The following is a 17648-nucleotide window of genomic DNA, read 5'->3' as shown; positions in this document are numbered from 1 at the left end:
GGAACGGTCTGCGTAGCTCACTCGTGAATTCCCAGCATGTGTAACGATGTGTCCTGTTGCCCCTCGTTGCAGATGGAGTTGATGTTGAGGACGACCCCACCTGCTCTTGGCCTGCCTCCTCACCTTCCAGTAAGGACCAGACTTCCCCCAGCCATGGAGAAGGCTGTGATTTCGGAGAGGAAGAAGGTGGCCCTGGATTGCCTTACCCGTGCCAGTTTTGTGACAAGTCCTTTAGCCGCCTCAGCTACCTAAAACACCATGAACAGAGCCACAGTGACAAGCTACCCTTCAAGTGCACCTACTGCAGTCGGCTGTTCAAACACAAGCGGAGCCGTGACCGTCACATAAAGCTCCACACAGGGGACAAGAAGTACCATTGCAGCGAGTGTGACGCGGCCTTCTCCCGGAGCGACCATCTGAAGATCCACTTAAAGACCCACACCTCCAACAAGCCATATAAATGTGCTGTCTGTCGCAGAGGGTTCCTGTCCTCTAGCTCCTTGCACGGACATATGCAGGTTCACGAGCGGAACAAGGACGGCTCCCAGTCTGGCTCCAGGATGGAGGACTGGAAGATGAAGGACACTCAGAAATGCAGCCAGTGTGAGGAAGGCTTTGACTTCCCGGAAGACCTGCAGAAGCACATTGCAGAGTGCCACCCCGAGTGCTCCCCGAATGAGGACCGAGCGGCCCTCCAGTGCATGTACTGCCACGAGCTGTTTGTGGAGGAGGCCTCCCTCATGAACCACATAGAGCAGGTGCACGCGGGTGAGAAGAAGAACTCCTGTAGCATCTGCTCAGAGAGCTTCCTCACTGTAGAGGAGCTGTACAGCCACATGGACAGTCACCAGCAACCGGAGTCCTGCAATCACAGCAACAGCCCTTCCCTGGTCACCGTGGGATACACCTCTGTGTCCAGCACGACTCCAGATTCCAACCTCTCAGTGGACAGCTCAACCATGGTGGAAGCCGCACCACCGATCCCAAAGAGCCGCGGGAGGAAGCGAGCTGCTCAGCAGACCTCCGATATGACTGGGCCCTCGAGTAAGCAGGTGAAAGTCACCTACAGCTGTATTTACTGCAACAAGCAGCTGTTTTCGAGTCTGGCGGTTTTGCAGATTCACCTGAAAACTATGCATTTAGACAAACCCGAGCAGGCTCATATCTGTCAGTATTGCTTGGAGGTCTTGCCCTCCCTCTATAACCTAAACGAGCATCTTAAGCAAGTGCACGAAGCTCAGGACCCGGGCCTGATTGTCTCGGCCATGCCTGCCATCGTTTACCAATGCAACTTCTGTTCCGAAGTTGTCAATGACCTCAACACCCTTCAGGAGCACATCCGATGTTCACACGGGTTTGCCAATCCTGCAGCCAAGGACAGCAACGCTTTCTTTTGTCCCCATTGTTACATGGGGTTTCTCACGGACTCTTCCCTCGAAGAGCATATACGACAGGTCCATTGTGACCTCAGTGGCTCCCGGTTCGGGTCCCCTGTGCTTGGGACCCCAAAAGAACCGGTAGTTGAAGTCTACTCCTGTTCCTATTGTACAAATTCGCCAATATTCAACAGTGTTCTCAAACTGAATAAGCATATTAAAGAGAATCATAAAAACATTCCCTTGGCCCTAAATTATATTCACAACGGGAAGAAATCCCGGGCCTTGAGCCCCTTGTCCCCTGTGGCTATAGAACAGACATCTCTTAAGATGATGCAGGCAGTGGGAGGTGGGCCTGCCCGAGCCGCGGGGGAGTATATCTGTAATCAGTGTGGTGCTAAGTACACGTCCCTAGACAGCTTTCAGACTCACCTCAAAACCCATCTGGACACCGTGCTGCCAAAGCTGACCTGCCCTCAGTGTAACAAGGAGTTCCCCAACCAGGAGTCCTTGCTCAAGCACGTGACCATCCACTTCATGATCACCTCAACCTACTACATCTGTGAGAGCTGTGACAAGCAGTTCACCTCCGTGGATGACCTGCAGAAGCACCTGCTGGACATGCACACCTTCGTCTTCTTCCGCTGCACCCTCTGCCAGGAAGTGTTCGACTCGAAGGTGTCCATCCAGCTGCACCTGGCCGTGAAACACAGCAACGAGAAGAAGGTGTACCGCTGCACCTCCTGCAACTGGGACTTCCGCAACGAGACCGACCTGCAGCTGCATGTCAAGCACAACCACCTGGAGAACCAAGGCAAGGCCCACAAGTGCATCTTCTGCGGCGAGTCGTTCGGCACCGAGGTGGAGCTACAGTGCCACATCACCACCCACAGCAAGAAGTACAACTGCAGGTTCTGCAGCAAGGCCTTCCACGCCGTCATCCTGCTGGAGAAGCACCTGCGGGAGAAGCACTGCGTCTTTGAAACCAAGACCCCCAACTGCGGCACGAACGGCGCCTCGGAGCAAGTGCAGAAGGAGGAGGCTGAGCTGCAGACCCTGCTCACCAACAGCCAGGAGTCCCATAACAGTCATGATGGGAGCGAGGAGGACGTGGACAGCTCTGAACCCATGTATGGCTGTGACATCTGCGGGGCGGCCTACACCATGGAGACTCTGCTGCAGAACCACCAGCTCCGGGACCACAACATCAGACCCGGGGAGAGCGCCATTGTGAAAAAGAAAGCGGAGCTCATTAAAGGGAATTACAAGTGCAACGTTTGCTCCAGAACCTTCTTCTCCGAGAACGGGCTCCGAGAACACATGCAGACCCACTTAGGCCCCGTCAAACACTACATGTGCCCTATCTGTGGAGAACGCTTCCCTTCCCTTTTAACTCTTACTGAGCATAAAGTCACGCACAGCAAGAGCCTGGATACTGGAAACTGTCGTATTTGTAAGATGCCCCTGCAGAGTGAAGAGGAGTTTTTGGAGCACTGCCAGATGCACCCTGATCTGAGGAATTCCCTGACAGGGTTTCGCTGTGTGGTGTGCATGCAGACTGTGACCTCCACCTTGGAACTCAAAATCCATGGGACCTTCCACATGCAGAAGACTGGGAACGGGTCCTCCGTGCAGACCACTGGGCGTGGCCAGCACGTTCAGAAACTGTATAAGTGTGCCTCTTGCCTCAAAGAGTTCCGTTCCAAGCAAGATCTGGTGAAACTTGACATCAACGGCCTGCCATATGGTCTGTGTGCCGGCTGTGTGAATCTCAGTAAGAGCAGTAGCCCGGGCCTCAGTCTCCCTCCTGGCGCCAGCAGACCAGGCTTGGGCCAGAACGAGAGTCTGAGCGCCATGGAAGGAAAGAGCAAGGCAGGGGGACTGAAGACTCGCTGCTCAAGCTGCAATGTCAAGTTTGAGTCTGAAAGCGAACTGCAGAACCACATCCAGACGGTGCACCGGGAGCTTGTGCCAGACGCCAACAGCACACAGTTGAAAACGCCTCAAGTGTCGCCCATGCCCAGAATCAGTCCCTCCCAGTCAGACGAGGTAACACGCCTTTCTCGAGCTTCCTATCTCCCCTCCCTTGAAAGCGACCCCCATCCTAAAGCCAAGCTTTAGTACCTTTGTCACTTATGCCAAGAGATGCGTAGTTCGAAATGCAGTATTCCCTCCCTCTTGCCATCAACTAGCAATTACCTGGTTCCTGATAAGTAGCATTTTGGCTTGAATGGTGCAAAGTAGGACTAATTCCAGTCTCCCCAGGACATTGTCTTCTCTATGACTGAAGAGACTGGCTCTCACACCGATCCTACTGAGATCTGGAAGCTCACCGTAGTTTCCCCACACACTGAAATCCCCAGCTATGACTTGTGTGAATGGCAAAGAGATAATGAAACATGAGTATATTAGTGTGATTCAACGTATTGGCTCGGAGTCAATTAAAAAATACATACATACATACATATGTGTATACATACATATATATGTATGTATGTATTGGCGGGTAACAAATTAGGTAGGGTATCTTTTTAATACACTGTTGACAGTATTCACTGTTTTTCTTTGTTTTCTGGGTAGTGTGGAAAATACTCCGCACACCAGGAGTTTTTCAAAGCTCCCACATTTATCTGCTTAAAGACACCATCTTAAAGCCTTTACTCTCTGGGTTCCAAAAATAATGTATATCCTCCCCCCTCGATTCCAGACTCCCGCATCTCCGTGTTTCCGTTGGCACACTGTGTGTAGGAGAAACACACTCATTAACAACGCAATGGCAGTTTTATTAACTGTCATTCCTCAGAGCTGAACAGAGGAGGGCTCTGTGGAATGGCGTTCCGTTTGGTGTTATCACCTGCACTTCCCTACCTGCTCCTATCTGGAGATCCATCCAAATGAAAACCCCAGGGACATCCTTGTCCATTCCAGGGGGGTTCCTGCACGTTTCTTATCTTGTCTTTGCACTCAAACTCTCTCGGAGGGCTCCCGCGTCTCCCCACAGATAGCCATCAGACGGCCAGTAGGGGAGAACGGAACAGGCAACGACACAGAGCCCATCCTCACCCAAGGTGGCATCTGTGTGACAGGCAGACTCCCAAACTTTGAAGTTGTTCTTCCTTCTTCCCTGCCTGAGTAAATCTGCACTTCCCTCCCATTTAAATAAATGAAACATTTTCAGACCAGTGGAGACATCTGGAGACAGTTTGGATAGTGGTCCCTGGCTCAGGTGTCGTGTCCTATCCAGCAATTCCTAAAAGAAGTCACACTTAGAATCCTATGAAATGCATCCCCCCCCCCCCCAACTTCATTTCAGGAATGTGTAACCACTCAGGTCTGTATAACCACTGAGTAAAGAGATAGCATGGGGAATGTGGTTTTTGTACTTGGGCAGTTTGCCAGATCAGGACTTCTTGCCCTCCCCCCCACCCCCTGCGTTCTGCCACCTTTCATCCTGCCTTCCCTCCAGTGGTTTAAAAATCAGCCTGAATGTACACTGCAGATATATTTTCATATCTCCTTAGACCACAATATTTCTTAAACTGCAGTGTTGAGTTTGAGTCTGAAAGCAAACTATTTCTTAATCCATTCTTTTTAATGTGAGTGCTTCGAAAAACTGTTGTGCAAAGGATTTCCCCCCACCACTTAGAAGATAAGATACAGTTGTAGGATCTGGCTAATGATACTACTAGCCAGAGTATCCTTGACTTAAGGCAATAGAAATAGCTACATTAGCAGAAGTTAGATAAATGGCGTGGAAGGTAGGCCCTACTTTCTCCCAGCCCCAGGCTCCTGGAAATAAGACTCAGACTCAAAATATATCAGTAAGAACCGTGGCCATATAACTATGCTCTTCTCTGACTAGATCATAACTTAAATATTCCAGCTACTACACTCTGCCCCGTGGCTGGTCACTTTTGCTCGGGGACCGTGTGTCTGTCTCCTCTCATCTTCCCAAGCGGATCTCTCGGTGTCTCCTCTAATCTCCCTCACTCTATACTCTTTTGTTCTATTTTTTCTTCTAAGGCCTGTATCTGGCTTTCTTTCCATTTTTAAAATTATTATTGTTAAATGCGTTTGGTTTATATCCCGAACAGCTAGTAACTTATCTAACCTACTCAATGTCTTACCTCCCCTTCAGTCCTGCCCAATTTTTTTTTTTAAATGTCTCCTGTTCATCTCCCTTAGTTCATCTACCTGCTGGTTTACAATGATCTTTTCACTCTGTCTCTCTCACTATTTCCCATAATCCTGTCTCTTCCTGCCTTTGTCTCACCTCCTATTGTTTGCCTCAGCTCATTGGCCATGGGCTTTTTTATTAGCAGGTACCACCCATAAGAGATTCTCTCTACCACCTAGAATTTCTATTATAAGAAGGCCCATATTCAGATGTCTAGACTGTTCTTAAGCTGTTTTATGTTTTTAAATGTTACAAAGTAAGGGGCTGCAGTGCTTCGTTGATGGCCTTGCAAAACAACCCGAGTTCGGATCCTCAGAACTCCCTGGAACCCAGGCGCACTGGCGAAAACAGTCAGCTCCACTGAGAGGCCCTGTCTCAAAGTACAGGGGGATAGAAGATGGAGTGGGGTACCCAGGGTCGACCTCTGATTTCCACACAGATATGCACAGGCTCTTGTACCCACACACAAATTAAAGATGTTTCTAACGTGAAGAAAGCATTCATAAGACATTTATGCAGAGAACCACTTGTCTCCTTTTTGTAGGAGTTTGAGTGTCTGTGGTTAACTTAAGCCGCTTGTAAACATGGCTGCATTAATGTGTGTGTAACTGTGATTTTCTGTGTTTACAATCAAGACTGGACCAGACCGAACCGCTTGCTTCTTAGTAGATTGCTTCTGAAAATGTCCATGCCTGTTTTTTTCCCTTATGCGCTCATAGTGTTTACCTGATACTTACAGATTGCACTATTTGGCTTCCTTGAAATGGGACGCTTGCAAAATGAAAGCGGGTGTATTACGAGCACAGACGTATTATCTCAGTTAGAATTACTAGTCTGGAGAACACTCTTGGCCGCTTACTTTCTTCCTGGGACCTCCTGCTTCCTAGGCTGGGGCTCAATCACTGAGCTAAATCCTCAATCAGACAATTTAACCTTAAACCACGGCCTGCCTTTAATTATTCCTGAAATAACAATAGAAAGTTTACTTGTCTATATTTTCATAAATCACTAGGATATTTTTAAAACATTTACATCTACAGTGATGGGTTTTAAGTACTTGGCTGTCAGTGATCAAAACAACATTTTTGTAGCAACTTATCTGCCTTTGAAAATTTACTTTGCCAAAAATGCATACAGGGCTGGCCTTCACTGGCCAGGCATTAGAATCTAGCTTATAAATATTCTTTTTCTTGATAACCTGAATGTTTTTTCCAATATGATCTTTGCCATTACTGTTTCCATTTTAAAATGCATTATTTTATTTCACTTATAAAGTTGTATGCAATTAATACGTTCTCAAATTAGGAATACACATATTATTTGGAATTACAGGAAAATTGCCCAAACATACATAAAGGTGTCTATTTAAATAACCCTAATATAATATGTTAGTGGGAAAAAATGATCTATAATGTATTACATAATGAGTATTTGTTTACATCTTTGGCCAGTTATGTTAAATTTGTGACTTTCCATTATAATGTGTAATTTCAGGGAGGGGTCGCATCAGGTCAAACAAAAGTTACTATGTGTCTTTACCAAAAGCCCAAAGATATGTCATTTGGTGGTTAATTTTATGACAAGTGAAATGTGAGTTCCCTGACTCTTATATTAGAGACCTGCACAGGCGCTATTTTCTTGCTGAGGCTTCAAAGGGGAGAGGAAGATGACAGGAAACAAGAGAACCCAGGCAGATTTTTCTTTGAGAGTTCACATATACTGAACCATGACTTACGACCACATAGGAATGTCAGTAGACAACGCCCACCTGTGTGTGACAAAGACTGAATATTTATCATTTGATTTGTACTAGATTATATATTTGAACAGATTTAAATTTATATATAAATCTAGATACTATTCAGTCCTCCAAATGGATGCAAGTCCAGGTGTGTAACACTCAGAGAGGGCTAACTGCAGGTAGCTGTCACATGGTGGAGGTATCTGGACGTGAATGTGAACCCATGTTCAGGTATGGGGGAGCCTAACAGAGAGGAAACAAACTGGCTTTCTAGCTTTCACTACACACAAGTGCCTTTCAGAGCTGCTGACATTTGCAGTGCGAATAAATAAGAATAAATGTGAGCTCTGAGTTCACTGAGGATGGCCTGGAACCCCCAGTAATACCTCAGAGGGGTGTCACGTAATCCTAAAGTTCTTTCATAGATGTTAGGAGAACATGTCTGTAGGGTCCTTCTTCCTCTGGGTTTTGTTTGTTTCAGGATGGTTTGTAGGGTTTTCCATAGACCAGTTAAACACTGTCACTATCAGTGCATTGAAATTACACTTGCCCAGGGCATCATTGTTGGAAGGGACAGTAGCGTCTGATCCAGCCGCTGTATGTTGGAGACAGAAAACAAGGCTTATAGAAATTGAAATAAGCCAAGATCACATGGCTAGTAAGTGGCAGACAAGGAAATTCAGATCTCTACTCCGACCCCAGAGTTGGGCTCAGGATGGTGGAGTTTGCTTCTTGTTGAGATGGGGTCTTGCACTGGTCTTGAACTTGCTATGTAGCAGACGACCCTGGAACTGCTAGTCCTCCTTTCTTCATCCTGATCACGGCATTTACAGACATGTGCTATCACATAGGTAAGAGTCTCCTCTTGGCTGTTCCAGGCACTTTGTTCTGGACACCCTCGAAGCCCAGGCATTTGTCACCAGGTTCTGTAGGATGTCCAAGCTGCCCTCTGCCCTCTGCCCTCTGCCCTCTGCCCTCTGCCCTCTGCCCTCTGCCCTCAGTCAGTTCTCCTCATTGCAAAAGGTCCGCTGACTTCTCTGTGCCCTCCTCTGGTACCTTAGTTATTATTGCCACTAAGTACTTGTCACAGGCAGCTCTTGTCTTTTTCAGAAGCCCCTGTGTCCTTTCCTGGCTCACCACACCTCTGAGTTTCCTATAGCCTGCTCCTTTTAAGCTACCAGGAGCCCTTGTGCGCACTGCTCTTCTTCATGCTCCCTTCCTGTGGCCTCAGCCACACCCCTTTCTACAACTGCTACATTATACTGATGACTCTCCAAATGCTGCCTCCAGAGGGCAGGGTGGACCTCTGGGAACTGACAGAAATGTGCTAAAGTTTGACAGTGGTTTTGGTTATTACCTGCATTTTTCTGTCAACACTTGCTGAATGTAAAATTAGCGCATTTTTTGGTATGAAACATATCTCAATGAGAATAGTATTAATTAATGTGTGTGTGTGCGCTTTTGTTATATGTGTTTGTGTCCACATGTACATGTAGGTGTGCATGCTTCCCTGTTTATGTGTGGAGAAAAGAAGTAGGCAACAGCTAACTTATTTCTCTTATCTTTCAAGATGATATCCCTGACTGAGCCTGGTGCTCAGCCATTAGCTAGGCTTCCAAGCCAGTTAGTCTGGAGACCCAGCTATTCCCATTTAGCCCCAGGCTATGTTATTGGTGTGCAGCACCTTGCACACTTTAATGTGGGTTCTGGGGATCCAAAATCAAGTCCTCATGCTTGTCCAGAAAGCACTTGACCCACTGACCATCTCCTCGGCTCCCTAATGAAGCCTACTTTTAATAGTGGCATCTTCAAATTTTTCCATTGAGTCTTGGACTCAGTTGCTTGCTGGACACCCATGGATGTCAGACTCAAACTTGAACCCATAATCTTTCCTGTGAATTCTCATCACTGCCGCATCTCTTTCTTCTCGAGTTCTTTCTCTATCTCCACATCAAGCTGTGTTCATGTTGGCCGCCTCCAATTCAGTTTCTGTGTATTTTTTATACCAGTGCTTTCCTAAGTCACCATAGTTTAATTTCCATTTATCCTTTATTGAACTACTGAGTCCGTCATGAGATTGCCTCTGCTGGATTTATTCTCTTTTCACACCCGTGTCCAGAGGAACATATAGCAAACGCGTCTCTGTCCCACATTGCTTCCCATCTGAGCTTCTGAAAGGTTCTGCATCTCCATTGAGAAAGGACGCTGCATTCGTCTTTTTCTTGTGGCATATATGACACTTCAGATTTGGGTTCCTCTCACTTTTCTTGTTCCCACCACAATGTAAAATTGGAAATGCTTCAGTCCCCACTCAAGTTGCCTCTGTTGCTATGACTGTCCCGCCCTCCTTATGAAATATGTGTTTCTTCTTTCCATTGCAGTGAACCTGTCTGACAGTCCCACTTTGGGGGGGTCAGCCGTTCCAGAACGCCTCCTCACGAGCCTCAGTTCCCACTGCTGACATTTTCTGCCCCCTGTATGACCTCTGCGCATGATACACAGTACATGTTAAATAGAACAGGCTTCACAGCCTATTTACATTACTGCTTTCCTTTCACAAGTTTAGGGCGCAAACTCTGCACACAACTCGCCATCCTAATACCTAAAGCGTGTCAGGTGTCTTGTGGCCCAGGGCCCTACCCCATGTACGCTGTGGAGCCCGCATCTGCCCAGACATTCTGCGTACTCTCCTCAAGCATTGAGGAAGCTTCTGCACAATGATGGCAGAAGAGGACACATGCTGAATGTGGGCACTATTCACAGCCTCACCTCATTTGAACTCAGTGCTTTCACCTTTGAGGTTCCAACTGCTACCCTGTGAAAACTTCCTTCTAAGGTGTTCTGAGGCAGCTGCCAAGGCTGCTTGATTGGCAATCTCTGCTCTTCAGGATGGAGAGAAGTGCTTACTGCTGCCCTGTCTTCTGTAGCATTGGCTACAAAGGTAGTTCTCTCCTAAATGTCCCTCTCTGTGACATCCCTGCTTAGGCATGTTTCCTTCTGCTGCCTTGAAAGGCTTTTTTCTGTTCCTGGTACTGGCCATGAGGTATCTGGGGTTCTTGTGCTTCTGGTTTTTACCCTGTCTATTCAGCACAGGCAGCCGACCCACTGTCCCTAATCCAAATGCTAACCAGGCCTTACTCTTAGATATGAGAGCAAATGAAGTAGGGCGTGATCAGCAATGGTATAAATGCCAATGATTACCTTGATGCTAAGTGTCTAGATCCCGCCCCCCCCCCCTGCCCAGAGCACCTCACTCTGAGCTGTGTGTCCTCCACCATGTTGGACTCATCCATATGTATATCTTTCAGTTATATGTATAGACTCTCTTTCCTCCATTTTTCTCCCACACATTCATAATTGTAGTGAAGGGAGATGCTCTGTGCCTAGTTACTCAGGGCAACTTTGGCAAGTCCTTCAGAGATCTTCTGCTCGTAGCCCATTAGGAAACCCCAGGGATACTACCTCTAACCAAAATTGTCAAGATGTCTGTCAAGTGCTGTTTCCTATCTCCATAGCCACCTTCTTACTTTAGTTGCTTCTTCATGAATTCATGTTCCTCATATTCTGCTTGCCAATGCATTCTTCGAGTCTTTGTAGGAAGCGTGCACATATAAATCAAATAATGTCAATTAACATTCTTTAGTAGCTTCTCACTTCCTCAAACAAATCCCAACATTTTTACCAGATTATGTGTCTTTCTAAGAGATTGTTAAGCATCATCAAATGAACATTAGTACTTCAGAGTAAATGTATATGGTTTAGTGGTTCTCAACCTGTAGGTTGTGACCCCTCTGGAGGTTGCTTTTTCTGCATATCAGATATTTTTGTCATGTTTCATTACCATAGCAAAATTCCACTTATGCAGTAGCAACAAACTAATTTTATAGTTGGGGTCATCACAAGTAGAGAACTGAACTAAAGGGTCACAGAGTTAGGAAAGTTGAGAAGCACTGACAGACATACATCAAATGCATAGATGTACTGATTGTTTTCCAAGTATGTGCTTTAATGCTTTAGAGTCAGATGTGATGTCAGAATGCTTAAAATAAGCTAAAAAGTTTCGAAGTTTCTAACTGTTGAAACTCATCTTAAATATAGAGGCCTGGTTCAAGTGTCAGAGAGCCAAAATTATGTCAACACACTTCTTATATTGAAAGGTGGGAGAGGGTGGTTGGGAGAGGGAGCACCTTCGTGGAGTCAAGGAGATGGGGAGGGGACATGGGAGTGGGAGGAAAGGGGATAACATTTGAAATGTAAATAGAGAATATCCAATAAAAATTTAAAAAACAAAACCCATTGTACATAATAAAAAGTTAGAAGGTAGTCAGTTTCTAGACTGATATTGTTTTTATAAATAGATAGTAGAGAAAACAGTAGTCCTTTTTGACTTCAGGGTTTTGATCCTAAGTTTTATAGAGCAATGGATAAATGGTTATACACTCCCTCCAAAAATGCCACATTTATAGCTTAAGTAGGAAATTTATATGAGGAAATAAATTCGTAAGACTCAAGACGTTCTTGGAATACATCAAATTGCAATCTACCTTCCAGATTTTCTATCGTGTGAAGTGATTGTTTGGTATCTACAGGGCGAGGTAGTGGTCTTGGCATAAGTATCTGACCAAGGGGCCTAGATGATCCCGACTGGATAACTCTGTACGTTTCTGATACCTGCACGTTGTCTGTGCCGCCCTCTGCCCCAGAAAGTTTTGCTTACATTTTCACTGTTTACAATTAGCCTTGCGAAGTTTGAAGTTAAGCATGCTTTTGTGTACAGCTTTGCGTGGGCAACAGTTGGCCTTGGCTATAAAAGCTTGGAATCATTCCTGCTTATAGCCTTGGGGCTCTGTCTAGGAGGAGACGTTTACATTTTTGCTGCAGTTGAGTCGAGATGGAAAGTATTAAGTGTTCAAGAAGTTTGTTGAAAAATACAGAGATGCTTTCAAGATCATGTTACCTACCATGTGGCATGGATACAGGTTTTTGTTATATCAACTTTGAATTTCTAGAAAGTTAACATCTTATGTGTAAGAACTTTTCCAAGCTCTTATTTTTATTCTATTTATCTATTTATGTGTTCATTTTTTTGTGTGTGTGGAGAATGCATACACATGTGTTCATTTATTTTTTGTGTGTGGAAAATGCATACACACATGTTCATTTATTTTTTGTGTGTGGAGAATGCGTACACATGTGTATATTCACGTGGCAAGTCTGCTGTACAGCTTGCAGGCGTTGGCTCTTTCCTTCCATCCTCTGGGTCTGAGGGCTGAACTCAGATTGTCTGGCTTGGCAGCAAGCGCCTTAACCGCTGCATGATCTCATTGGCCCTCCATTGATTACTTAAGAAGAAAACTGAATAGTCGGCTCCCTGAGATGTTAACGCTGCTGTTTTCGTAGAAGACTTAGGTTCTGTTTCTAGCATCTGAACCAGGCAGCTCACAAACTACTTATTCCCGGAGAGCTGACTTCCACAGACACACACATCTACATGGTGCACGTACAGACACATGCACATTAAAAAATAAATAAAATTGAGAAATAAAAAATAATTTGAATGTATTGGACTTTTGGTCTTAATTACTCTTGTTTTTCTAACTGTCAAACTAGTCCTTCACATCACCAGCCCATGGTCCTTCTTTACATCACCAGGTCATGGTCCTGGGTTCTCATCACCAGCCCATGGTCCTTCTTTACATCACCAGCCCATGTCCTTCTTTACATCACCAGGTCATGGTCCTGGGTTCTCATCACCAGCCCATGGTCCTTCTTTACATCACCAGCCCATGGTCCTTCTTTACATCATCAGCCCATGGTCCTGGCTTCTCATCACCAGGTCATGGTCCTGGGTTCTCATCACCAGCCCATGGTCCTGGGTTCTCATCACCAGGTCATGGTCCTGGGTTCTCATCACCAGGTCATGGTCCTGGGTTCTCATCACCAGCCCATGGTCCTGGGTTCTCATCACCAGCCCATGGTCCTGGCTTCTCATCACCAGGTCATGGTCCTGGGTTCTCATCACCAGCCCATGGTCCTGGGTTCTCATCACCAGGTCATGGTCCTGGGTTCTCATCACCAGGTCATGGTCCTGGGTTCTCATCACCAGCCCATGGTCCTGGGTTCTCATCACCAGCCCATGGTCCTGGCTTCTCATCACCAGGTCATGGTCCTGGGTTCTCATCACCAGCCCATGGTCTTTCTTCACATCACCAGGTCATGGTCTTTCTTCACATCACCAGGTCATGGTCCCGCTCACTTTATCAGACCCAATTGTGTCTTTTTTCTTTGCATCTTCTTTCTACACAAGAGGTCAGGTGTTGAATTCACTCTCTCCCCATCTAAAAAAAAATAGTCTCAGTAAATTTTACCATTGCAGACCATACAAGTTATATTCACTGAGCAGAATAAAAATAAATTTTAAACTAGAAAATTATCTTTTTTTAAAATCAAACTTTCAAGTTAAAAAATAAGCATGGCACAAGGAAGGCTTAAAAGTAGAAATTAAATATCCTTAGGTCTGGTGGCTGGGTGTGGTGCATGTCTGCCACAGAGGCGTTGGCAGGGTGGAGGCAGGCAGGGCAGGATTGCAAGAGCAGGCTGGCCTCATGGTGCATCCTAGGCCAGCCTGGTCTATTCGATCTGCTGCAAACAACGAGAAACCAGGCAAATTGTTTTAAAGCATACAATAAAATACAGGCCTTGGTAAGTTATTCAGAAACAGAATTACAAAGTGGAAAATAAGCAAACTTTCTGTGAATTAAAAATACAGTGTGGTCTCTGGTATGAGGAAGTGAAGAAGGAAAAGCAATCTCAGGATGCAAAGGAAGGGAAAGGAGTTTCAGGATGCAAAGGAGGAAAAGGAATATCAGGATACAGAGGAAGAAAGCAGTCATAGCCAAGAGTAGTGGTTACTATAGAAGCAGAAAGAGTCCAAAGGAGGGCAGGACACTGATGTAAAGCCCAGGCCTCAGGTGAGATAAATTAGAAAAACAAAGATCATACAGTCTTAGTAAGGAAAAGAAGAACCATAACTTGAATAGTAAAGGTTAAAAAGACAGAGGGAGGCTAGTCAAACCTGTGCCTGTAACTAACACTGGCACATTGTTTCTCCAGCTGAACCAAGCGCTCTAACTGTGGTAAAGGGAGTGCAGTATCGCCCACGTGCATAGAACACTACCATATGGTACATAACCAAAGTCAAACAGCAGCCTATTTTATGCCTTGACTCATAAGAAATGAGTGTGTGTTTAAATGAAGACTGTCCATACTGGCTGTATGTAAATACACTTCCAACTAGCCTAAAGCAAAGCACACATTTGCATGGAGTGAATACAGATTCTTCCCTAATGATATGAGTACACGTGTAATGGCGTACTGCTCGGTAACACAGTGACCTGCTATTACATGGCAGTCCAGGTGACAGACCCAGATATATGCAATGGCTCACTCCAGTTGTGCAGAAAAGTAATCCATGATGATCGAAGTCAGAGAAGAGCTGTGTCTAGGCTAGAAGCGCCTTAGGAGGAATCCCCCTAGGTTTTGGGAATGCTCCAGCTGTGTTCCTGTGATGACTAGTGGGGACACACATCTGCGAATCTGTTCATAAGCACTGCTTGGTTTGCATTGACCTGTTGCTTATCATTTCAGTCACTACCCACAAAGCCAAATATAATGAATGAGAACGACCCATTGTCTGCAGACATTTATGCTCTAGCTCTAAGTTCTACTGTATGGAAAAGGTGTTAGAATAATGAAAGTTATCAAACCGGTCCAGAGAGAGACGATCAGAGGGAGGAATACCACCAACATTAAAATGTTAAATCAATTCTTAAATATCATCACACACACACACACAGACACACACACACACACACACACACACACACACACACACACACAATACCAGACCCAGGTGGCTTTTTGAGTGAATTCTCCTGAATACACACATAGACCTGCAAGTTTGCCCAAGTCTAAGAGCGAGCACTCTCTGTTATAATATTTGTATCAAAACTAGACCAATATGGTGAAAAAGAAGAGTCAAAGTCATCTTTAGTCAAGATTCTCATCCTAAAATTTTAGGCAAAATAAAATGAAATCCCCTGTGTGCCTAAATAAAATCCCTTGTATGCTCAAGTAAGGTTTTGTTATTCTAAACTGGGTTCCTCACAAGAACACAAGATGGGTTTGATCTCATGTAAATGTGACTAACTTACTGCATCAGCAAATTGAATAAGATAGAGGGTTACATGTTTATCTCTAGGATGCCAGACAAAAATATGCAGCATCTTTTCATGCTTAAAAATACTAAACTAGGAAAGAACAAGAGTACCCTTGACCTAGAGAGGACTATTTACAGTGTGACCAGTAGCAGCTCTTATAAAGTAATAGAAAAGTTGTCATGAAATTAATATTTCATGAAACCAATAATCTGTTTTCTAGGTAACATAAATAAGTAAGACAAAGAAATTTAGAAGTGTAGCTCAAAAATAGAAAATAACTAACTGTCACGTGCAGAGTATGTGAGTTTTTGTATATGGAAACACCACTAAATATTTGGCAGACCCTGTGCCACCGCACTCATCCTGGGCCTCCATATACAGCCTCGGCTGCTGATGCGGAAAACCTTGCTCAAGTTATGTCTTGTTTTCTCACCAAGTCACAGAACAAAACACCACCAAAATATGAATTGTAAATAATTTTGTTTATAATAGGCACAAATCGTGTATATTCAGAGGCCAACTTATACATGCATAAAACCTCCATATAGAAATGGGTTAAAGGTTTTTGAGGGATATTTTAAAGGCTTAAGTAAGTGACAAAGTGCGTTTTGTTCACGTATCGGAACACATGGCATCATGAGACACTCACGTGCCCCAATTGGTGCACTGATTCTTGTATTGGGAATCTCAGCAAAGTTTGTTTGTTTGTCTGCTTGTTTTACATTCATGGTTTCAATTTTTGGAACTTGACAAGCAATTCTAGAATACCTGTGGAAAAATGACAGAGTAAGAGGTGTGAACACTCTGGGTGATATGTCACACAGCCATAAACTAAGCCTGGAGGTCAGAGGAGGGGGATTGAGAATTTGGGGACAGCCTGGGTTACATAGCAAGACAATCTGCTCAGAATAGCAAAGATGCTCTTGGGCTAAACCATAGTCAGGAGAGGACTTTGTCAGTTTATAACCCGTGTTTAGTAATTAGTAGACCCCAAATGAGATGCTCCAAAGAGATAGAGATCTGAAAGCTCGGGATAGCAGGCAGCTGCCTTTGTCCATCAGTGAGGAAGTAGATGAGGCATTACATAACTATTTGGGCAAAAACATTATTGCTCATATAAAAATTAGTTCTAGGTGACTTATGTACATATGGGTTTGAAAGATAAAGGCATAAATGTCTTGAAAAACCAAAAAAAAAATTTTTTATGAACTTAGGTTAGGGAATAATTTTTTAGAATTAGGCAATGTAATCTGAACCACAAATTAAGTGATTGGTATTTCATCTTGATTAAAGGAAGAACTGAAATAATGCAGAGATGCCTGATGGTCACGCGCTGTCTTAGATATAACCAGAACAAGTATCAGCTTAAAAATATGTTTATGAAATAGCCAAGATTGAGTAGAGTATCGAAAGCCATCAAACAAGAAGAGAAGAAAAAAAGACCTTTGTCACAGGCAGGAAGTAAATCTGTGGCATGCACACACTTGAACAGAGAAGCCCATTGGGCTTATGGGAAGTGTCATTTCGAAGGACAAGAAGATGTTCGGGAAGGCTCCCGAGAAAGCCAAGGCCGAGCCAGAGGTTTAATGTGTGCTTTTTATATGTACCGATATTCAATATGTTCATTATAAGCACTTAGTACTTAACAGTAAGGCAGAGGTGGAGACGTATAGAGTGTCCTTCACGACACAGAGAGATATAAAACCAGCACTGTGCACAGCAGCAAAGGTGGCCTCATGCCTGCCAAATCCTAGGAGCCTAGAAGCTCTTCATTCACTGGTGCAAGGAAGCTGCTCAAGTGTTAATGTGTAGCTGTGTCCCAGTTAGATGGCTTCCTTTTTTCGAGCTCCTTGAACAGGTTTGGGGAAACATTTGGCTATGGTATGTGTTTGTTTCGATTTGTTGTCTTGTAAGATAACTGAATTCTTGCTATATACGGAACACTGAGGTGTAAAGCTGTAAAGAGAAGAAGCTTTATGCAAATCAAGTTCTTGGTCCAGTATGATCCTGCGATTATAACCGTATGCTATAGTTAGTTGTATGGATTAGCTATGATTTGTATTCTCGATATGGCACCTGGAAAGTCCCTAGGGTAATCAATATATCACTGTAGGCGCAGACAAATGCCATCCTAG

At 44.7% G+C, this 17648-nt stretch overlaps 1 protein-coding gene across 2 annotated transcripts in view; it reads left to right on the top strand.

Annotated features, from left to right (window-relative positions):
• ZNF521 (zinc finger protein 521) overlaps positions 1-17648 on the top strand; it is a 274124-nt gene that overhangs the window by 117470 nt on the left and 139006 nt on the right. For both annotated transcript variants that reach the window (XM_080920018.1, XM_080920017.1), the window contains one exon: positions 73-3425. In XM_080920018.1, coding sequence (XP_080776144.1) covers positions 513-3425 — 2913 coding nt within the window. In that variant the 5' untranslated portion in view covers positions 73-512. The remainder of the gene's footprint in view (positions 1-72; positions 3426-17648) is intronic.

Source organism: Micromys minutus (assembly GCF_963924665.1).
Source record: "Micromys minutus genome assembly, chromosome: 8".
Classification (NCBI taxonomy): Eukaryota; Metazoa; Chordata; class Mammalia; order Rodentia; family Muridae; genus Micromys; species Micromys minutus.
The sequence above is the reverse complement of the archived record's forward strand: the minus strand, read 5'-3'. Positions and strand labels throughout refer to the sequence as shown.